Source organism: Nelusetta ayraudi, unplaced genomic scaffold (genome assembly GCF_046127955.1).
Source record: "Nelusetta ayraudi isolate G7.1 ecotype Tasmania unplaced genomic scaffold, CSIRO-AGI_Nayr_v1 ptg000048l, whole genome shotgun sequence".
Lineage (NCBI taxonomy): Eukaryota > Metazoa > Chordata > Actinopteri > Tetraodontiformes > Monacanthidae > Nelusetta > Nelusetta ayraudi.
The window spans coordinates 10334921-10359138 of record NW_027466098.1 but is presented as its reverse complement, the minus strand read 5'-3'; the positions used below and the strand labels follow the sequence as shown (position 1 = coordinate 10359138).

The 24218-nt window shown below is 43.6% G+C and overlaps 1 protein-coding gene across 1 annotated transcript; it reads right to left on the bottom strand.

Annotated features, from left to right (window-relative positions):
* aadac (arylacetamide deacetylase) lies at window positions 1-9148 on the bottom strand. The gene is made up of 6 exons (XM_076036239.1): window positions 8691-9148; window positions 8369-8546; window positions 5309-5537; window positions 4432-4501; window positions 3086-3257; window positions 1-1244 (listed from the first exon to the last, which is right to left on the bottom strand). The coding sequence occupies exons 2-6, from the start codon at window positions 8507-8509 to the stop codon at window positions 618-620; spliced, it is 1239 nt and encodes a 412-aa protein (XP_075892354.1). The 5' UTR covers window positions 8510-8546; window positions 8691-9148; the 3' UTR covers window positions 1-617.
* Between the last annotated feature and the right edge of the window lie 15070 nt (window positions 9149-24218).

Genomic DNA, 24218 nt, shown 5'->3' with positions numbered 1-24218 from the left:
AACTTTGGTCGAACCGACTGCTCCCGACGACAGTTGTTGCTACTTGACGACACAATAACCAGGCTGTTGTTGAACTTGTGACTGCCGAAGCTTGCACGGGACTTCTCGGAGGCTAAAATGAGCTTGTTAAGATTCTAGTAATATGCATGAGACATATAGCGCCTGCATGACTCGAAACAATGAGGCAAAGAAGCAGCTGGCAGGTTCTGAGGTGGGAAATAAGCAGCAGAGCCGGTTACCAACATTACAAAGAAAGAAAATGAAGAACTTTGGATTTGTTGGTGATTTTTCCCTGTTAGATCTCGTCAGGTAGAATGTGTTGATTGCATCATTTAAACAGAATCACTGGTGTGACTATGAGTTTGTTTCAGGCTGTTTCATTGTTTTCTGCTCCAAGAAAAAAGCTCTTCTTTTAAACACTAGTATCCACTAACCTTTCATGCGGCGAAACCAATACGTGGAGGAGAGGCTCTACATGTCTAAATGTCTCCAATGATACCAAAACCACGGGAAACTAATGAACACAAAGCTGACAACCAGCTGGCAAAATCAAATCACTGTGCATTTGTTTTGTTTTTTCAGGAAAACAGGAATGATGCCAGAAGTCAACAGGTTTCCTACACGTTTTCCTTCAGCCATTTAATAAAGTTGTCTGCCATGCGTTGCGCTATCTGGAAGTCAGTCGGCCACACGTTGAACATCAGCGCGCCGTGAAATCCCGTGTCGTAGTGGACGTGGGTCACCTCGACACCTGCGGCCCGGAGCCGCGTGACGTACATGATCCCGTCATCTCGGAGGACGTCATACTCACACGTCATGACGTAGGCCTTGGGCAGCGAGTGTAAAGCCGAGTCCGGGACCAGCAGGGGCGACGCCCTCGGGTCAGTGAAAGACGCTGACGATCTATCCACCCCGGCTGCGTCGCCTCCGACTCCTTCCATCACAGCTGGGGGGCTGTAGTTGTATTTTCCGTGATGGATCTCGGGCAGAAAGGCGCTCCAGTTGACGAACTTCAGCAGGCCGGAGGATTCGTGGCGATTGTGGGAATTGGCCATCATGGCTCTGAAAAGAGCCTTGTCAGTGGTGAAGTACTCACTCCAGAAACGGACCATGAGGGTGCGAGGCAGGATGGGCATGTCCTGGTTCTGCTGGTAGGAGGGGGTGTTCAGGTCCACCGCTTGCAGCACAGGGTAGAGGAGCCCTTGGGCCTTCAAGTGAACCTGCTGCTTTGGTTCTTTTTGTAACTGTGATGAGAATCAGAAATAGATCCATGAGTAAAAAGCCAGAGTAGTCAAATTTAATATCACTCACAGGCTTATTTGTGGATATCACCAAACTTTACGATCTGGCAATTGAAGGCGTACCTTTATGGAAATTTCACACTTTTCTTTTGTTATGATAAATGCTATTAAAAAGCTTATGGCACAATGAAATTTAAGCTATCTCAACTCAAAATTGGCCCTGTCCCATATGGTTCTAAGGAAACGCTGACCAATGGTATTGTTCCCGTTTAAGACAGTTTCTGTTGGACAGGTATTTTTAGTTTGCCTCCGAGGTACCATACACAATAATGTTATGCTGTGTATGACAACACAGCATTCAATGCTAATGCTTTTAAATAGCATTCTGTAGTGCAGCCTCTTCAAGATTATCCTTTTGTGTTTAACATTAATTTTGCTATTGAACATCACGACTATATTATACAAAACCCATCAGTCAACTCTGACTCCAGTGGAGTTTCAACGCTGGGGTTTAATCATTAATGAAAACAAGTGAATAAATAATTAGGATTTAATGAACTGTGGCGAACAGTAACGTTTGGAGAAAAGTTTAGAGAATATACTATCGAAGGGAAATTACATTTGATTTTAGCAACATACATGAGAAAATGGAAATTTGAAATCAAGGGTCATAGTGTGAGCAAATTATAATAGATACAGGTTGCGGGTTTGATTCTGACCCTGGGACATTTCTGTGTGGAGTTTGCGTGTTCTCCCTGCGTCTGTTCAGACGCTCCCGCTTCCTCCAACAGTCCAAAATCATGCATGTGAAGTGAATTGAAAACCCCACATTTTCTGTACATGCGAATGGTTGTTTGGCTCTATGTGGCCCTGAGATGAACTGGCGACTTGTTCAGACTGTCACCCTGCCTTCACCCTATGACAGACCCTCCAGCAGACCCACGTGACCCTGAGCTCAGGAAGAAACAGGTACTGAAAATGGATGGATGGATTTACATGACTTGAACTCCTTTTTACAATACTTGTTCACCAGCATAAAACAAGCATGGATGAATTTCTACGCTAAAGACAAGCCAAGAGTTGTCATCTGGATAAAAGCCAAGAGGCTTGTATGAACAGTTTGATACAGGTTTGCCAGAAAGTGAAGGTTTGGTGCACAAAAAGGGCCCCTAAATATTCATAAACCAAGATCATTGATTTCAGACCAGATCCAACTAAATCCAAAGGCTAATACAGATGTAAGCGATAGTGAATTTTTTAACCTGGGTTACAGTCTGTGTGTCTGGAGTTGCATTACTTGCTGAGGCATCAAAAAAATGCTGGTTCCAACATGGTTTGGCTGCACACAGCCGCAATATTTTGGACCATGGCTGTCAGACAAACCGCTGAATCCAAAATGGCCACGTTAAAAAAAGAGAGCAGAAAGGACTTGTGTGTTTGTCTGTTTTTTGGTTTTTGGGTTTTGTTATTTTTTTCCTACCCCTTGATTTAGCCTGTAATCAGTCTGAAGCACCAGTCTGTGGAGACAATCTGGTAATCAAATTGTCAAGTGATGAGTTTACAGAGTTATTTTGTGTCTCACCAAATTAACACCGTAGCCTCCAGGTTTTCCCGCTTGGACATGATTACCAGCTAAACGGGATGGATACTCTTAGTTCACAGAAAGTAGTTGTGGATGAATGTGATAGTGAGGCTGTAAAGCTATAATTAAAAAAAAAAAAAAGAAAATCCCTGTTATTGCTCCAAATCTCTGCAAAAACAAATCCAACCCTTTAGGCAGATGTGGGTTGTGAGTGCCAACCACCACTTTGGCCTGGTTCGTGACAGAGAAAGTGTTTCTGTACCTGCTGGGAGACAGCAGCTGCCAGGTTACCGCCAGCGCTATCCCCGGACACAGCAACACGCTCTGGGTCCACAGAGTACTGGGCTAGCACCCCCCTTTGGAGAAAGTGTTTGACCACACGGTACACGTCCTCGAACGCGACAGGAAAGTGGTGGGCGGGGGCGAGACGATATCTGGGAAAAGACCGCAGAAAGGCACAGATTTAGAACAGGGTGTAATTAGGTCAACGTTTTTGAAGGGCACGAGGACATTGGTGGAAAGAGAGGGGAAGATGCAGATGACATGAAACAAATGTTAAGTCGTTTGTGCTAGCTTAGCTGCCTGGCCGACAGAGATATCGTTCCAATAATCACTACTAACACCAAATGAGGGCCTGTTTACATTCTAATTAACCTACAAATGACTAACTGAATGACTACTAGGATATACTAAACCTGTATCAATCAAACTGATCAGCATGTTACTCTGCTAAGAGTAGCAACAAGAGCTTGTACCATGGATTTAGTAAGGTTTTCTACCAACCTACAGTTTCTTGGCTATGTGATTTTTAAAACATTCAAATAGAAATCTCTAGAGAGGAAAAATGCACTTTAGAAAGAATCACAAAATTTGGAATTTGTGAAGATATGTATTATTTCAAAAAAACATCCCTTTGAGGCATCATGATGAGCAAAAACAAAATTGTTTCCCCTAGGACACAACATTTAATCCTGACGCACAACACTAGACATAGCTGATAACATCATGGTAAAAAAAATAATAATAATAATAATAATAATTGGATCCCGAAGCGTTACCAGATCACAGGCAGGAACGGACACATAAGCAAAATATCTTTCCACATTCCAAACCTTTTCATCCCTCCACTGCCGAACATGTCAACAAACAAACCAAGATGTTTTGAGGCTGAGCATTCACCTCTGTCATAACTGTTGCGTAGTCGTGGCTACTAAACAATAAATAGCGAACCCGGGTAACGTCTGTTGTGAAAATGTTTTGGCAGTAGAAGGCCGGAGTACTGAGAGGCGCAGCCCGGGCCGGATGTGCCCAGCAACAGTGAGTGTAGCCCTGACAGGGGAAATCCTTGCCAGGCCCAAATGAAAACCTGTTAGCTTCACTCTGCTGCATCCTCACTTCCACCTCGCCGGTGATTAATGAAGGCAGACAGGCAAACAACACAATATTGTGTAAAACAGAGGGAGGAACGGAAGGGGGTGGTAACCATGGAAAGTACTTTCGTAACGGAATAAAAAAAAGAAAAGAAAAAAAACTGATGAGAGAAATTAAAATATTTGTCAAACGTGTCATGTTGCAATTTTTCTATGGCGAAAAGGAGAACATACTTACTCCACAGAAAGAACCACTGCATCCAGTTCATTGACCATTTCTCTGGCCAGGAGATCGTACGGACTCATCCCTGCAAAGAGCCACAGATCAGCGGAACAGTTCCACGGAACGGATTTACACTTAGAATGAAATAAACATTGTTCTGGTAATTCTGCAAAATAGACATGACCTGCAGCCATATCTTTTGTGCAAGCACTGTAATTGTCCCAGGCTGTCAACAGATTGCAGGAACAGCGTGAATTGTGTCAAACTGCATGTCACATCTTAATGTCTTGGATTAGCCGGTGCGACCTCCCTCCGCGGTTCCCACAGTTCCTGCAGACGGCGCGCTATTTTCTCAGGACACTGTAAAAGCTTGGCGGCTTTCGCTTGAAACTGTATTATTTATGATCGGTCGCCATGAGAATAAATACTTCTCTTTGTCTTCGTGGAGGTTGATTTTGACTAACTGAACCATGGAAACACACAAAAAAAATGTAATTGTTTGCTCTGGTCTCCAGTATCTGGCCAGACGCGGTATCCACCCATTCCACTGTCCCAAACAGGGGCCAGGACATAACAGTAGAATCATTATGTCAAACACAAATTGGTGCCACTGATATGTTGTGGACTGAGTAGAATATAGATGTGTGAATATGTTTTGCTAATAATGAAACAAGAGTCCCAGGATTTTCAATAATCAGGCAGAATTGGCCTGTAAAACTAGCAAGCTAACATACTGCTAGCGGTTTCAAATTAAACAGACGATATGTAAGAGTTGTCCGTGTAAAATAGATATGTTGGTGCCCAGTGTGAATTCAGCTCACTGCAAGACGAGAGGCTGGGTTGCAGAACTGCTTTAAAAATACACACTTTCCACCACAGGCGGTTAACTCACTGGAGCTCCCCAGGCACCATCCTCCGCCGTGCAGGTATATGACGGCCATCCTGAGCGCCGCGCCGTCACTCTGCTGCCTCGGCTGGTACAGCACCACCTCCACCCCGTCCAACGTCTCCTCCGTCACCTTGACGCGCTCATCAGACACGGGCACGACTCTCTCCAGCAGGGTAATGAGGTACATCACTCCCATGTAGTCCTTCAGCCCCAGCAACTCGCTGAAGTCCGCCTGGAATGGGGACACACATTGCGGAGAGTAAAGCCGGTGGTCAGGATGCAGCTTCAGCGTCTTTCCGTGGGACAATAAACTGCTGGCAGGCCGGTGGGCTGAATGCTGTGTTTAAAGCAGGTTACTTCAGGATCTGGCCGTGCAGGCAGTCTACTCCTATCAGCAAATTCCATCTGGTGGAATCCACCCTGGAATTAATCCTTGTTTTCTGATGTCAGTTTAGATCACACATGTTTTTCTATCACAATGAAATTTCTGAGCAGATACATGTTCTGGGTAATAGTTTCAATACGTCCTTCTCTTTGCAACATGACCTTTATCTTGATTTAAGTTTTTGACTTTATACAACCAAACACAAAGCAATTTCATACCGATTGTGCACTGTAAACTTAATGCCTTGTGTCTTTAAAAGCCAAACTTTATGTTTAATTTTACCAGTCTTTCATATGTGATATAGCGCTTGAATTTTGAAATGAGCCGTTTGTGAAGTCACAAAGGGCAATGATGTCTCTTCCAAATCAGTGAGGGTATTTGCTGCTCTGTTTCTATCCCCGTCAAAATATTTGCTACGTTCAGAAAGCATGAGGTTCAGCAGGGAGCTGCAGGCAAACAGATTTGCAGGAGCGTATGAACGCAGGGCTAAATGGGTTATTTTCTGGACATCTATCAAGGTTTTTACAGAAGGATTAAAAAGAGACCTGAAAATGCCATTGAAGTTGTTCGTGTGAGCCAGCCAATTAAAACTCCTTTACAGTAAGACCGCCGCGAGGCACTTGATCCTACCTTGCTCACAGATCGCGGCGTTCCCAGAGAGGGGGAAGACTGTGCAGTCATGTGAATGTTGCTGTTCTAAGAACGTTAACATCACTCTGAGTTATTGGCTTTATGAAGTAAATGAAATGCCATCAAACGATGACTTCATTTGGGTGGAGTTTGGCTGATCAGCTGACGCTCCTAAACTCCTAAACACTCAAATCTCTACTTATCATCTGTTCTCGCATCAGTGTGACACATAGTGAACATTCTTGGGCAAGCACTCGAAGGTTTAGAGAATATATTTGAAGGAGAAATGGGGCGCATGACAAAATGAAAGACGTAGTCTATTTCAGTTACAAATGCAAACAAAGTTTCTGTGATGTTATTGATTATTTATCAGGATGTGGCAACAGCTTAACACTCGGCTATCAGGTTTGACTTTGTCAGTTTCTTCTATTCAGTTATGTTCTGAGCCACACTGGTGACAACATAGGCGAGAACATGATTGACATTTTTGAAGCAGCTTCTTCTCCGTTTGATCTTGTTGAACACATTCACATTATGCATATCTTTTAGTCGTATAAAAATATAAAATATTTTGATTTTTGTTAAATAAATATATCCTATATTAGCGTGCTAATGCTTGTTCAAGTTATAATGTTATGCAACCATCTTTTGATTGTGAAAGATTAATTAGGCTATTTTCAAATCCCTTCCTTCTGTGACCAAACAGGACATTTCTAACTGCATTTCATCTCATGAGCTGACATGTTGTTGGATTCGTTAGGGAAATAAATCCATTGTTACTTTTACTCTGCTATGGGGATGCATAAATTATCTTTATCTCACACGCAATTCTTGTCACCACTTTGTGGCGGCGCAAATCAAACTTCCCTCCCGTTGGTAAATACAAAAATTTCAGAGGAAGGACTAAAGAGAAAAACAACTTTGGGAATGACGTCTTGTGAATGTAGCCTGTGAGCCTGATATTTCGCATTCAGAATGTTATTTGACAGTCAGTCCACGTAAGACAGAGCCTTGTGATATGTGATTTTCTTCTAAAGTAACGAAACAACGTAATGGCGGTAAGAGGATTAAAAAAAAAACATGAAGGGGTCAATCGAAAGAGGTGATGTATTGCACAGCCTAGTCAGGAAGAGCTGTAGACATTCAGTCATTTGCTGCTTTTATTTTTGCAGTGGGAGTGAGTTGAGCAGCGCTTTGTCGTAAGCCTGCAGGAGGCAACCGCGGAGTTTGGCTGACATTTGTATTTGCCTGTTCATATGCTCATCATGGGTGTCGTGTCTGGAGCCCATCCTGCCCAGATATTGAGGCAGGCTGCTTGCAATTGCTCGAGGGTTGATTGCTCAGGGTGGTCATGGCTGCAGTTTGCACGCATGGTAAAAGTTGAATGACTCGTGTATTTGGCTTTTCATCCTGCCATGTGCATAGCGGTTTTTGTTTTTGTTTTTTTGTTTTTTTGTTTTGTTTCACTATCCCCTCTGGCAGTTGTAGGTCTGCCCTATTGTTATGCCGCATCTGGTCTCACGTTTCATTTTTTTTTTTTATTACAAACAGATTCAACCGTATCATGTGCTTTTTTTAAAACCTGCAAAGGATTTGCACAGCAGTGGCCCTTAGTGAACTGCAAGCCTGAATCATCATAAAGGGTTTCCCTAATAGGATCTAATATTAGAACAGGTGAGCAGGACTATACAATGGCTGGATTAGCATCTGACATAATCTGTTGTAGACAGCATGTGCTGCATATGTGCACATCAGCAAAATCTAATAAACATGAAACCTGTCCTCTTGTACTCTGAGGTAGAAAATTTTCATTTATCTATTTTCCAAAATAAAGAAAGACTTTACTAAACGATGTGTTTAAGAGAAATAAAATATATTTTTGAGGGGGTTTCCCCTGGGGATTAATACGGTACTCTGACTGTGATCCCGGTTCATTCAAATGGAAATATATATATATTTTTTTTTTTTAAATGAAAGACATTCACACAGACTAGCAGCCTACACGATGATAAAGATGCTGTTTCCCCCCTTTTTTTTTTTTTACTTACCAGGTGGCTGAGGCTCCGGAAGAAAGAGTTGGTCAGCATGAGTTTCCATCGCTCTTCGATCTTCTCAGGAATGGGCTCGTAAATGTAGTAAGCGGTCAAAGAACACAGCGCTACAAATACAAAAAAGCTTCCCAACCTCATCTTGCAACAGCGTGCGCTCCTGGCAACTCGCTGCAGGCTGTAAACACAAGGCAAGCGGCGACCTGCGCGCGTTAGCGACGCACTCACACTGCCCAATGAATAAATAAACAACTAAATAAATAAATGGAGGGTGGCAAAGGAGGGGGGAAAAAGAGGTGGGTTAAAAAGCCTGAGCACGAACTTATAATTTGGAGCTCCGGGTCCGTCAGATGCGGCTGCGCGGGCTGGGTGGCAGGAGCGGCGAGTCGGCGAGCATACCCCCAACTTTTCCGCGCTGAACGTGCATGTCTGCGTCTCGATGGAGCCGGAGAATTAAATTAGGTGTCAGTGATATTGAGACAGGAGCACGCGCGCGCACGCGCGCGCGCACGCGCCCCTCTGGCACTCACGAGGCAGGCTGTCCCGCGTCAGCCAGCGCCGCAAATTCCTCAGGTGCCTGGCGGGGGCGCGCGCGCTGCGGAGGGAGCGCCTGCCAAGATGCAGCTGATGCGCGCCAAGTGAGCGGCAGAGGTGCGTTTTAAAGGAGCGCTTCTTCGGACGGAGCCGTGTGCCAGTGAGATCAGCGTGACACGAATCCCTATGAATTCCCCCCCCGATGCGGCACGCGATGGAGTGGCCTTTGTTAAATGCGCGGTGAATGCGCGGTGTCGTTTCACCGCTAGATGTCGTAGTTGCGCACTGCAGGTAGACCGAGATAAACCGGCTCCCTGCGCTTCCACCCCTGAGGCGAACGTTGAGCCTCCACCGAGTGAGCGTTGCCTCCTCCAGCTCGGTGGGTTCTTGTGGGGTGCACACTTGTTTATTTGATTCTAATCTGCTTGATTTAATTTTGTCTTATTACCTCTGTTCAAATCATGCTAAAGCAAACAAAATAGAAACATTTATGGGTGCTTATTCTCAATCACATTTACTCTAAATATATTTACACTTCAACCTTACATTTTAACCATTTATGCAAAAAAAAGGATGACACAGTTTTGTTGACAAACCCAAGAGGACAGTATTGAAAATTGGAGGCCATTCCTGTTGGATGTTCATTTTGTATTGTTTTTTTTCTGTAAATGACAATAAAGTCCACTTATTTAGCAGGCTGTGTTATTGACATGATTGAGCGGCTTTTGTTTATTGACACTATCTATTTATCGAGCTAGATAGATAGCTCTCTATCTATCTACTATCTAGTTAGCTATCTGTCTGTCTGGCTAGCTACCTATCTAATGAAAAAGTGACTCGCCAGACTATTTGTAATGCAGTAACTGGCATTACAAGAACAAAGGTGGTTCTAAGGTTTTGATCACTTGCCTATGTCTGGACGATATATCATCGTGAGGCTGACCGCTGACAGATTTACGATCCGGCCCACTAATGCCAGAGGTGAGTCAATGTGACATTTGTTTGGAGAGTCCGTGCAGGCTCACTGTTTTTCCAAGCAGTATTTAACATTGAAACGGGGAGGGAGGGTGTAGCTTAGGTCACGGAGTGCCAACGGACCAGCTGTCATGATGCAAAGCATCGTGGTGCAATGTGGGTGTATGTCCCCCTTATCTTCTCGTGTTGCATGTTGTGACACCAGCGTTCTCGCAAGACTATTTTGAACGGCCCTATCTGGGGCTTTTGCTTTGAATTCTATTCGGACTGTCAAACAGCAGAGCGTCAAGATAAGATCTCTCGGAGGAAATGAATCCCAGTGGGTGGCTGCTTGTTGTACAGTCGTTTGTTTGGTTCTTTTTTTTTTTTTGGTCCGTAGCCTGTCTCTGAGAAAAAAAAAAAAGAAAAAAAAAAGAAAAAAGCCTTGCAAATCACGCGCCGCACGTGACATTGTGTTGACCTCTGGGCGATAAATTTTCAAACTTTCCCAGTCCGTTTTCAGCATTTTTAATTGGCCTGTGTTAGGGAGGGGAGTTGCCAGGGAAGTGTCTCCTTCCATCAGCCGTCAAAGCCTACGGCGGCACCGCGTGCAGGATTGCGGGCGTGGCGGAGGAAGGCCCGGAGGAAAACCTCGGTGAGACTGATCGCTGCTGAGAGGTGGAATAGTAAATCTCATCTCTGAATACAAAATCACACTTCAGACGCTCTGGGTTCCCTCGCTGGAATATCCCTCCCTCCTGTTTGCCCTAGCAGGCGGCCGTCCTTCCCCTTCAGCTTCTAAGGGAGACCACCGTCGGCTGGCGTGTGAATTTTTCATGGCGCTCTTCTCACTCTTTTTTTTTTTTTGTGCCTCGTCAGTGGGGAGGACGCTTGCGAGAGCGCTGCGTGGGCCGCTGCGTTATTCCTCATCAGCAAGGAGACACGCTGTGCGGCTCCGCTGCCACGTGGCCGCCCCGCACCCCGCGGCGTGTGGGGGCGGCGCCAGCATATGGGAAGTTTGCGCGAGGGGAAAGAACTTGGCCCAGAACTTCGGATGCCCGGGCGCGTGCACGGGGAATGTGTGCGTTCGTGCATTGAAGTGCGCCTGCCTGCCTGCCTTCCTGCATGCCCGCCCGCCTGCCTGCCTTGCATGCCTGCAGCTCGTGCACACGCGCCTTCAGATGAATGTGCGTGAGCGTAAAGACGGGTCACGTTTCATTCCCGTGCACGCCCTCCGGCTCACCAGCACAGCTTGAGGCACGTCAGATTCTCACCATTTAGGAACTCAATCTAGAACCTCCGCCTCCTGTGATGAGCCAACTTTGTAAGTGAACATGATTTGTGAGTCCCCCCGACCCCCTCCCACCGAGACAATTTGGCCTTGCTGCATGACTTAAGCGGCAGGAAGGCGCTGGACGCAGATTCAGGCCGAGATGTGGGAAGAAAAAAAAAAGAAGAAGAAAGCGGCTGATGTCGGACTGGACCTTTTAGATCTGGGCTCTGTTCTGTTTTGCCAGTAAAAGTGTTAAAACATGTCAGTCTGTTACGAGTTTTCCAGCGGGTATAACACAGAGCCTGCTTCTGCACAGTGCTAAACAAGGCTGCTGTGTGTACACGGTGTTGGAAGGAGTTTTATTCTGCTTCATTCCTGGAGGACAACGGCCCACGCGTGTGTCTATTGGTGTACATTAATGTCTTTTAAAAGTCTCACATAAAACGGAACTTCACCAACATTTCCTCAACATCACGTCAGTGAATTCCACAAAAATGAGAGAAGTCCATCCTCGGCTTCTTTTGCTTGCCCTGCGTTTCAGGTGGAATGTACGTAAACTCACTGCTCTGAAAATGAGCCCTTTGTGATGTCACAAGAGGCAACGACACCTGTACCCGGTCACTACCATCAGCATTGTGTTTATGTATAAGACAAAATAAGATAATCCTTTATTCGTCCCACAGTGGGGAAGTTTCCAGCATTACAGCAGCAAAGTGGATACCAACACTGTAAACAAGTAATACAGTAAAGTATACATGAACCCTTAAATCCCCCAAAAATTTAAATATAAGCAATTTTAAAAATTTAAGCTTAAAATATGAACATAGTACAGTAAAGTATACAATATTCATGACCACTAACCCTATTTCGCACATGCAGACTTGGAATTAGTTGAACGTCACTGTCACGTTTTGCCTTGTTCCGAGTACAGAGGGAGACAATGTTCCCAGTGCCAAATTTAGCTTTACGATCAGCGTTGTGTGTGCAAGTGAGGGACGTGCACAAGGCGCAGACACACCGGCCCATCGCACGTCTACCACATACTTTGGCTTTGGCCCTGTGACTAAATGTGTACATACTGTGTGTATACACAGAGAAGCAACGATCCACCAAGGAACAGTAATAAATTCTTATGGCAGTGTTTTATAAAGCAGTGGTGACTCTTTGTAGTCGTTAGCTGGGTAGCTCCTCTCAGTTGTGTTTCGTCTTGTTGGTCCAGCAACACCTGAGGGAGGCTACACAGTGTCTCTCAGGGACAGTCGTGGCCCCTTCTTCTAGCAGCACACCCACCTCCTGTAACAATGAAACAGGAATAGCCTGGATGAGAGCCGGCGAATACAGGACATAATACAGCGCAATCAGAAGTAAAGGCCCTGGTTCAGTCTAAATGCAGAATTGGTCCTCTACCCTCATTGTATTAACTAGCCTTTAACTGGCCCACACACTCCTACTCCAATCCACTCCATCAGAGCCACATCCACCAAAAGCCTTTTATTGTTTAACCGTGAACACATGTAATTCGGGGAATTTTTTCCCCTTTGAAGGGGGAACCCTGCCAAGTAATCAGTCCGATTTTAAGCTTCCCTCTAACAGCCCCCAGGAACCCAGAGTGTGAACACGTCTCCATGTGTGTTAGATGTGGTGTGCCTCAGTATTTCATCTTCGACGCATTGCTTTCTTCCCCACGTTGTGCACATCGCTGCGCAGACAGCAATATTACTGAGGCTGTTTACAGTAATATAGCATGACCAAACAAGATAAGCCGCCCGCCTCTCGGTTCGAGCTGCAGGCCAGCAAACGGCGACTCACCCTGTCGTAATTATGAAGCTGGCAGGTTGCCTCGTACTGTTGGTCCATCCACCTGTCACTCGTCCAACCAAAATACTCCGGGTTTTCTACTGTTTGTTTTTCACCAGGACGGATCCACTCTCACTGCAACTTGGCCCATGAAAGGGAAATGCGAAATAATGAAATGCAAACCTAAAAATGCTGGCGCGGCTTGTTAACAATGATGAATATTGTGTGTTGTCCCCAGGAACTCTGTAATATATCATTTTTAACTTGACTGTAAACAAATACGGTCAATTAGTGAAAATCAGAGGCAGAAATGTTGATGACTAGAGGGAAAGATGGGATTTGTGTCTCATTTTCAGAGGGCTAGAAAATGTTTCTTTTGCACCACATCGGCCTCCTACCACCACAACCAACACAACTCCACATCAGAAACGCTGTTTCATGTAGAATTGATCATCTTATTCTGCTTTTCTTATTTATAATAATAATAAGGATCACCTTCATTATTATTATAAGTATTGTTATTATTATCATTATTATTATTATTATTATTACATATTAATAACAGTATAATAATCATACTAATCATAATAACCAAATAATAATAATAATGGTAGTACTAGTAGTAGTAACATTTCTGTTGTTGCAGTGGTTGAAAGCTATTGTATTATATGTACTGATGTTATGAACCTTGTTTCTCTGGTTAATTTGTTTGCTTGTCCTGCTGACCTGGCTGGAGGGTTTTCCGACTCTGCTACGGTTTGTTTTATTGTGACATTTATAAGTGTATATGTGTGCACGTGTGTGTGTGCGTGCGTGCGTGCGTGCATGCGTGCGTGCGTGTGTGCGTGTGTGTGTGTGTGTGTGATTTCAATTTATCAACAATACACAGTGTTTCTCTTGAAAGTGATTGCAGTCAGTCAACTGACAAAAGCGGTGTATTTATGATGCAGTGATGCGCACCTAGAATCTTGTATTATCTTTCAATATTTTGGCATAAACAGAATTTTGGAGATTGTAATTTGCCCTGGTATTTTTTTTTAAAACACAAATTCACCTTTATGAGGCACAGTTATCCCCAGATGTCTTTTTATCCTATCTGTAATCTTCAGATCTTCCTTATGCGACCGGTTTACCAAAGCCGCAGTAACAATCTCGGGGTTTATAATTTCCACAATGTGCCTTAAGATCATGGGATCCGGCTGTAGTAAACAGCAGTGGATAAGCTCTTTATCAGTTGTAGCCTTTGCGTTTCTGTCAAGGAATGTTGGCCTCTCACCCCATTCCACGTGAATTTCTACTGTTATCACCAGCCACAGCAGCACCACGGGACATTTGCTGACACACAAATTCGAGAACAGACACTTGCCATCAATGCTGCTTCAATTGCATAAAGGCCGTGATATCTTAACTGGCTGCGCTGCCGATAAAAGGCAGCAGATAGTCAATATTAGATGATATAAAGTGGAGATAGTATAGATAGGCAGCAGTCTCTACAAAGTTGAAGGTGATGCTAGATTATTAGCAAGCGCTAATATATATATATTTTTTTTTTGTCTTTGTTACAGAAAGGCCCTGGTGTCTACAACCTATAGAATATCTTTACTATGATAGTAAGTTTCTCTTCTTAATTGATACTTATTTCATTTTTTTTTTTTTTTTTTTTTTTTTTTACCATTGTTTTTGTTGCATGGCTCATTACTTTTATAGAACTTCTTTTACAAAGTTGCAAGTTAACACTTTGACACAGAGATTACTCAAAATCACCCTTTAATATGTAATGATACACAACCAACTACACTCAGGAGCTGAAGCGGCACATGCATAGCATCAACACTTCAAACTGTAGTATGTAAGCAAATTAATTGATTGTTATTTTCCTGAAGTTCTGGAAGAGAGTGAGAAACTATGGGCTGTGACCCTCTGGGCAGCTTTGATGGTACATTGCTGCTCCCTCCAGCAGAGGGGGCTATAACACAATGTAACTTACTTTTATGTTCATGGAAATAGTAAAAACCAAGGTGGAAAAGACATCCTAAAACTATTTCCCCTTAAAATAAACATGTTTTACTTGATTGACGATTGGAAAAAAAACATAATATTACCAGTTCCAAAAAACCCTGAGGCACCCGAGTTGATTTCAGCTGAATTATAGTGTTCATTAGTGGCTCAGGTCATTCTTCTGGCCAGTGTTCTAGCAGAAAAGAGGTTGTTGTGGTCCCTGCATGACTCATACCTTCACATCTTAAGCCAGTGTGTTATTAACATTTGAACCCATCATACTTGTCTTTAATTCTCTGAGAAATTATACTTTCTCTGCACCAGGAGAACTGGACACAGACACTTGTTCAAATACTGTCGGAGACGCCGGTTAAACATGGTGAAAACATGCATCACAACCCAGTCGACTTAAACCACATGTCGCCACTTCCCACCTGTGAAAATAGTGAACTGTGTTTAATAACGTGTTTAACAAATACAATATTAAACAGCAGTCTGGCAAACAGCGTAAGGACACGACTGACAACTATAATCTTTTGATACATGACAACATACATGCACACAGTTACTATCAAACAGTCAATTGTGTGCAAAATCAGTGTTTATTGTCACCTTTGGATAAACACAACTACCAAAGGCCCAATTCAATCACTGTATTTACCGCGGACTAAGAGAAAGGGTGTTTTTAGGAGTGTAATGTCAGCAGCAGCACAGGCGAGGTAAGCAGAGCAACAGAAAGTAGCAACAGAATTGTAAAAGCATATCTATACTTTCTAGACGCGTGTTTATGAAGCACAAATTTTGCACTTTCCTGCAAATGAAAACGAGGCCAGAATGTTTCAGAAAGTGTTGCTTTGCTGACACCTAGAGGTGAAAGGTCAAAGATGCAGTTAATGTCCCGTATTTATAGAGTTTTTGGATAATTAGTTGCGCAGGGCAGCTCCACTGGAGTGCTGGAAGAAAGGAAAAATGTTGTTTACTATGGAACTATTGCCATCCAGATGTTCATCCAGAGGTTTAAAAGTTCAATCGGATGCTTTTATTTTTTTCTAATGTTGAATATAATAAAAACGAATACGAAAAATGAATCATTCTGCCGAATGCTCTTCGGCCCTTGAATATATATTTTTTTTTGAAGGACCTGCTTGGCCAGTGTACTGTGGTTGGACCTTCGTGGTCTTATTCTTGGCGTGAAGGTGAGGAAATGGAAAAACCAGAGATGATACCGCAGGGGAACAGACAGACACATTAACGCAGCAACAGATGAAAGTCGCCACACGGTTTCCTGCCTTTGTCAGTTTGCTTTCTTTCAATCACAAGACGCAGCGTTTTTTAACGGGATCCAATCTACACACTTTCCAACTTGTTATGTCCGTCCATCCATTTTCCAGCACTGTGTATCCTGCACTCCGTGTTGCTGCGGGCCGGGCCATCACCAGCGATCACAGCGTGACACCCACCCCCTCTCGACGGGTTGCCAGTCCAGCTTTTTTTGTTTTGTGCAATACGAAATTCTGAAGTTTTCTGGCTGGACCCTGAAACTCTCTCATGTTAAGAGGGAACTCGAGCTTTTAAAGAACTTTGCTGTTCATTCCTGCCTGATGTGTCACTTTCTGCTTGAGCAATAGAACACTGTCACTTGTGTACACGTGTGCTGAAAAATCAGACACTGCTGTAATGTTGAGGAGGACATGAGGTCACCTGGCCGTTCGTCTCTCCTCGGCGTCTTCGTCTTTTCCAGACAAGATTATTATTTTTCTTTTTTTTCAATGTCTGTAGCTCACGAAGCTCTCAGATTTGTTCCTTTTAGACAAAACTCTGTGTGACCGAGATCAGTGCCATGTGTTTTTCATGAGTGTCGGTCTTGGGAACGTTGCAAGTGAGCGCTCGATTAACAAACAGCTCAATCTCATATCAGCAGTAAGAAAAGCTTCAGCGATAATACATACGACACAAAAATCTTTTGTGAGATGATTATTTACTGTGAACAAATTGCAATGTTTTCCGAACCCTCGTTCGCCATGTCATTATTTCAACTCAGATGGAACCAGGAGGAGCAAGAGTTTTCTAACTAGGTCACTGAAAAAAAAAATACATAACCGACCCACATGTTGAACAGCTAAGTCATATTTTGGCTGACTGGTCAAATATTTCTACTAGGGAGGCAACAGTGATTTATGCCTGATTTATGTGAGTTCAAATAGCCACAAGGCTTAAATTTTTTTTTGTTTTTGTTTTTTGTTTTAGGGCAGTTCTCTATTTCCTCAACTTTACATGCAAAGAATTTCATCTTTCAGATAGTATCATTCTGTTTAACATCTGCATGATGTTTTACGGTGCTTCTAATTGTGTGGAGCAAAGACAGAACTGCTTCTGATTAACAACATTCCCCGAAGATGAACGCACGTGTTCAACGTGGAGCTTTATGAGCAGATGAGAGGGAATAATGACAACAAATGGAGCACAGGACGTGTTTGGCCGTGAGCTGTACCGTCATTTCTAACATGCACTCCAACAGAGTAGGTGGCTTTCATCAGTGCCAGCGTCCCAATACACCAGTGGGAATTAAGGGAAATGTCTATAAAAGCGAAAGCAACAAAGGTAAATTCTGCATCGAAATTCATGTTCTGTTCTTAGCACAGCTCCTTGTGCTTTCTGCTGGATGAAGAAGAGCGGGCGACACGGTGGCGCAGTGGTTAGCGCTGCTGCCTCACAGCAAGAAGGTTGTGGGTTCAGTTCCAGGCCTAAATCAACATCACTGATGCTAGATTATAATGTATTATAATAAAGCTAATGGTCAAACAATAGATTTAAAAAAAAAATAAACAACTTCTTCATTTCCTGCATTTTCGTAGCCTGTTTATATTTGGACAATACTCCATTTTGACTCGCTGCCTGTGACATTACGTGTCTCACAAAGAGTCTGCTTTTTGCTTTGGTCTGTTTGTGCACAAGTACACAAAAGCAACAAATCAACACTTGTCATCAAACACTTGTCACCGGATGAGTTGAATCCGTTTTGAAATGAAGAGTGAACAACAGAAAAAGAGTAGCTTTGAGTTAGCATGGCAACCAACCCAAATCCCATGGCGAAACAAAGCAGTAAACACATGAGTTTACAAGTCTCTCAAATGACACTATGTATTCCTGGCAAGTTTACACATACCAGAGTGAGGTCAGAGGCATTCTCATGCATGAACACGCTTGTAAATATAACAAATGGTGACATGAACACACCCCGTGACTCTAATATAACAGGCCTCTCACACCAGCCTTTTGTTTGTTTTGCCTGTGGGAAGACAAATTTTCAGAAAAAGGGTCAAGTCGAAGATGGGAAAATGTTGAAGAGCTTCTATTGTGTTGTCTGGTTGACTTTTAGCCAATCAATAACCTGACTCGGGTTCCCCATGACAGTGAAGTGGGCCAAGTCGAGTGAGGAGAAAACAAAAAAACCCAATGGGATAAATCAAATTAAAATAGAACTTCACTGTTTCAGCATCTCTAGGCGTTGTGTTCCTGCACACACTGGCACAGATTGGGCTGGGCCCACCGAGCCAACATATCATTTAAAGAGCATGCACGGATCAGCCCCGAAGCATCACAAACACACACACACACATGCAAGCGTGTGTTTGCATGACAACAGAGGTTTAAGTGGACTCAGCGTGTTCAGCTGTGAATATACACACTCACAACACGAAAACGCCTTTTTCAATAGTTCCAGGTGAACTTATAAACGCATACTGTAGGATTCAGCAGTGTTTTTTTCTTATTAATTCTTACTGTGATTTCACAGACAGACTGTATTTAGTTAAAAATCAGCCTAAATACGGTAATGCATTATGTTATTTTGTCATTTAACCCAAAAGAATCACATAACTGATGTAACCAGCTCAGTTGTGTCTAATTGTCTAACAGCATTTTAACATTGAAATTTAATCAATATCTCTTCTCCTTTGGTGTGTTGCCTTCAGGTGTGGCCATAGCCAATCATCTGCCTCCATTTAACTCTGTCATATTCACCTTCTACAGTCACACCAACTAACTTCACGCCCTTTCACTACATCCTTGAATCTACTCTTTGGTCTTCCTCTAGACCTCCTGCCAAGCAGTTCCAACCTCAGCATCCACTCCAATGTTCACAATCTCTTGTCCAAATCATCTCAGTCTTTATGGCTTTATCTCAAAGACGTCTAATGTGCACTGTTTCATTTGAATTCTCTAAACCTGCAAATCGTTTCGAAAGCGTCAAAAGTCTGGCGTTGTAACGTGAAACTATCAAACGCAGGATTTCAGGTGCAGAAAGCAACAAAGCCAAAAGGTCTTGCAACATGGAGGGACAATTGCAGCTTGGGTGTCACATACCAGGAATAAAAAAGTATTGTTTACGTCTCGCGACTCCAGGGTGGCCTCTAGTTTGTCCCAAAGAGAGATGACCGTCATCACGGGCGAAAATTGTTGTTGACGCGCGGAAGTGTTGATAGTAAAGCACACCAGCATGAGAAGAAGTTTAAAAATGGCTGATGGAGTAGCGCTGAGACCGGGCACCTCTGATCTCTGATCGTCACCGCTGCGGCAGGTTTAGACATCGACGAGTTCGGCACTAAAATAAAACTTCCTGCACGCTCCAACAAGTACATGTGTGCGGACTGTTATTAGGGCGCGGGCTAATTTTAATACTAGTGCTGCTTCCTGTCCGGGCTGCAGACGGTGGCGGTAGGGAGGACGTGGACGTCGCTTATGAAACATGACAGGGTTCAGCCCAGTTCAGTGGCGCAGCCTCCCGAAAGGAAGCCACTCCAACAGTAACCTTCATGTTTGGGTTCACGGGGCCGAGATCCAGCCATCTGGTTTAGTTTTATTTCAGACCGCAAAAACAATCAGCGGCCCCTGCAGCTAACAGTTATTACAGCGAAATCCTCCGCTGATCACTTTACGGGGTTGAAGATGAAGATGAGCAATAAAGTTGTCAAACAGTCGGCTAAGAATCTCCAGCGTTTCAACCGTCACCCACAAAGCCAAGTTCGGGCTCTTAGCGTCGCCGTGATTTACATGCGTCACGTAATGCGTTCGTAAATCAGCGGTGACGAGGTCAATGCCAAAAGCCCACGTGGGCTTTATGGGCCGCTGTAAATGTGTTCTGTCAACTCGATCAGCAGTTGTCGGTCTACGTTCACGTCATTCTTATTTGAATCTGCAAATCAACATAGATTGATGGAGAGATGTATATACATAACGACAACTAAGCTGTACAATAGAAGGAAAGTGCGCAAGATTACTTCCAGAAGCGCAATACTGAGTTTAGACTACAGTACTGTTTTCCAGATGTGATAAGTTGATAAGTCTAAATCTAAACTTAGCTATGTGACCAAAATTTAGAACTAGTCTCAAATCTATTTATAAAATGAGCTCTAGAAAATTCCAATCAACACAAAAACTGAACAGGAACACGTTAATGATTGATGAGCCTCAGCGTGAATTCATGCAGGACAGGGAAGTCATTGGCCCAGCTGACAGTCAGCTGATCAGTCCTTGTCCAATTCCATTTGCTCTCACAGAAATGCTGGTAAAATTCCTCACCGACTCCCCAGCGTCCACCTGCTCAGTTTGAGTCAAAAGGACTGTGTTAAGACATTTGAAATGTTTCTTTTGTTGAATAAGATGTAGTTGTTGTATATATGTATATACATTCATTTGTCTACCCGTCCTTGAGATTCCCCCTCTGCGGTTCTTTTGTTTCTTCTGTTCCCTGTTGAGGGTTTTTCCGTCACCTGGTTTGACGGTGCAAGGGTAGAAGGTTAATCACAGAGCTTCCTAGAGCGGCATAGCATCGCACGCGAGTCAAAGCCAGCGAGCTTTTTGGGAGGAACATTGAGCACCAACCCTATCTGCATACTGTTTGTTAAAATGAATGATAATTAATCTTCTATTTAAAACCACTCATGTTAAAACAGAACATTTTGACATGTGAACATGCACAGGCGTCAAAAAGTGGGGTCAAAACTGTTCATAGCAGCAGCTAGGCCAGGATTTGATCCTCTGATTTGATGTGAAGAAAAGTTACTTCCTGGTCTGATTATGACCAAAAGAAGGCTGTTAGGTCATGGAACGCAAAGACAAAGGGCTCTCTAGACCTTGGCAATGCAGGCGAGTAAAGTTGCAAGAATCAAGAACAGCCTGCAAAGATGATCACACGTGGCAATGATCATCACATCTGAAGGCCACTGAGAGCAGAGGTTAAACAAAAGGTCGGCGTCCTAGTGATGGAGGGTTGGATGGGCCAAATTCTGCAGGAGTCGGAGATGCTGCGAAAGATCCCCCACTGAACACTCAGCTGGCAGACAGAGACAAAACAGGCAGAACTCTCACTGGCAGTGCTTCAGTTGCAGTCGTATGTTGGGAAATCAAATTTTGCATTTGTTATGGAAATTTAACATGAGCGATCTTTTTTTTTTTTTTTTTTTTGCGCATTTATTTAAATTGAGCAATCAGCAAAGAATGATTCCTCCTTTCGAGCACATCCACTGCTGCTGACGAGAGCCAGTGTGCCCCTGGAATTAAATCACTCCAGATGGTCAATTCCAGTGACCTTGCTAGTTCCGACACATGCTTAATCAGTATAAGACGGATACATTTTAGAATATATATACAGATAACAAAGCAGCAATGGATGAGTCGAATATATTCTGAGCCGCTCTCACATAATGGCCACTGTGTCGTGGCAAGTCTCTCAGAGGCCAAAGGTCACGTCGGACCCCTGACAGCTGTCGACATGTGTGCGACTAAGGTTACACTGATCAGAGGTGCCAACATAACTGGCCTTCATTTCATCATTATTGTTGAAGGCCAATGAAACTTGATCACAGGTCACGCCGCCGCCAGTTCCAGGAAGTGGACGGGTCTAAACACACAAAGCGTAAAAGCTTCACACGACTGTACTGACGCTGGTACAAACGCAGATAGAATGCACAGCAATCCATTCAACAAAGTAGCCCAGTTGATCGATTCCTTTCTGGTATCTGACTGGATTAGTGCAAAAGCTGAGAGCAGCTGGGTTTACATCAAAACTACTAATATAATTATCTCATTAATGCAGGACGATGGCTTGTTATCTCATGAAAACAGGATCAATAAAGCATTAGCTAAAATCAGAACGATTTCTGCCTGTGTTTGACCCTCATCAAGGTTCTGTCTCATGCTTTGACCAGATGAAACTTGGTTTCGTATTAATAAGAGTTATGTGGACGACATGTTGATGTTGGTGGCTCTCATAATGACTGGTTAGAAATAAAACATTGGTTTTGTTTAGTTTTTCAAATGGACTGTCCAGCTGACATTAAAAGGAGGATTTTTCTACGGCAATAATGCATTAAACGACTTTATTATAACAGGATAACAGTCTTGTTTGTCTGTGCTAATGAGACGATTATTTCATTGCTGCTGCAACACAAGACGAAAGGAAAGAAAAGGGAAATTGGTGTCCATGAATGTATCACTAGATCTCAGGTTACATCAGTTAAAAGTCCCCTGACAAAACTGGTTCTTCGGCATGTCTGTATTTTATTTTCAAGAGAGAAAAACACCAATGTGACAAATTCATAAATTACCACTATTATGGAAAAAAATGTTAAATTGAATGAATTATCATTATCATTATTACTATGTTCGGTATGCAATTACTTTAAAGTGATCTTGCAAAAAAGTGATCTCTGCTTTGCTCTGTTTTTGACAACTTCCCTCCTCCTCTTCCTTTTTATTGCCTCACATCTATTCTCTTAATCTGCATGTGATATGCTCCAGCGACTGCCCTGTTTTTGAAAATTAAATGCTCGGCTGGGAGCAGTGATTTTATATGAGAGGACATTTCTTTTTCTACAAAGCACCGCTAGTGACACTGAAGCGCAATGAATCCCAGGAACAGTAACTCCACCAATTTCAAGTCAGTGTAAACCTTGCTTGCAGGTGATATACGGGCAATTTGGTTGCTATAATAAACTATAAATATTAGATATATTTGGAGAGGAAACACAAGGGCCAGAACAACACGAAATGTGCTGAGTTCCTTGAAAGAAACTCCACACATGAGCAATAACATGTCAAGGGGGTTTGAAAGGAGTGAAAAAAAAGATTCTAGTGTAAGGTGATATTTTTTTTTTTTTTTCCAACCACACTATTTCTGTCATTCAGCTCCCTCGGCGGTGGGCCCCCAGTCATAACTGTGCTGAGTCTGAGAAGCTGATAGGCCGCCGGATTCCTCAGCGCGCTACCAGCTAGCTGTGACTTTTGACAGCCGCCCTGCTCCAGCAGGCCCCCGTCAACCAACCCCGAAGACTGGAATGATTTTGAAAAGAGTTTGTTATTCCTCGCTCCTGGCGGCTCGGCGGAGGGGGATCGACCGCGCGTGCAAACGTGGTGCGGAGGGAAATAAATTGCTGCAGAGTCGAGGTCATTTAAAAGCCACCGCAAATTCCACTTTCGCTCTCGGAGTCATTTACATATTGTGGCTGGTAGAATAAAGCAGCTGCCTTTGTGCTCCGTCATCTGGGAAAAATTAGAGCCGAAGAGAGAAACAGTTTCTTAGGCAAGGGGTGGGGGGGGGCAGTGGGCGAGAAATGACTTTGCATGCAATCAGAGTGGAGCAAATCACATTCTCCAGTCCCACAGCACACACACACACACACACACACACACACACACACACACACACACACACACACACACACACACACACACACATTCACACGCTTCACTTCCAATAGTGTATTCGATCAAGTCATACTTAATTTCTGCCAACAGCCAACTTAAAAGCTCAAACACATTCACAGTGAATTTCGTTCAGGATTGGGATGAAATTAAATTCTGGGGAACTTCAATTGTCCGCATTAAGATTGATGTAAAATGAACAACGACATTGGCCGAATGCCGATGTGATTATCACGTTTATGCCTGTCATTGAGCTCTGAAGTAGTCCCTGAAGAGATATATTACGGTAGGATTACAGCTGTAGTTCTCCTAAAGCGCTGTGGGTTAGCGGCGGAACGCCTTCACACAATCACAGATGGTCTGACCTGCACAGTGGCTCTCGGAGAGCAGAGGAGGAGAAGCTGCTCTCCGTGGCCCATGTGTGTCGGTGCGTTGTCCAGATGTCAGCGTAAACAATGTCCACGAAACAGGCAACACACGTGCCAACTTTGTTTTCCGTGAAGTTGGCAGCAGTGAAGGCGATCGGGCTTTTGGGTCAAATATCTTCACAGCCCTTCACGTACATGTGTGGACTGTATGTTCAACCGCCTC

Excerpts from the sequence above, each read along its gene's own strand:
- aadac (XM_076036239.1), bottom strand. The coding sequence starts at position 8,509 with ATGAGGTTGGGAAGCTTTTTTGTATTTGTAGCGCTGTGTTCTTTGACC. Across the intron at positions 4,502-5,308 it reads ATGGTGCCTGGGGAGCTCCA|GGATGAGTCCGTACGATCTC; the intron begins GTGAGTTAACCG and ends GGCTCTTTGCAG. Across the intron at positions 1,245-3,085 it reads CAGCTGCTGTCTCCCAGCAG|TTACAAAAAGAACCAAAGCA; the intron begins GTACAGAAACAC and ends TTCTCATCACAG.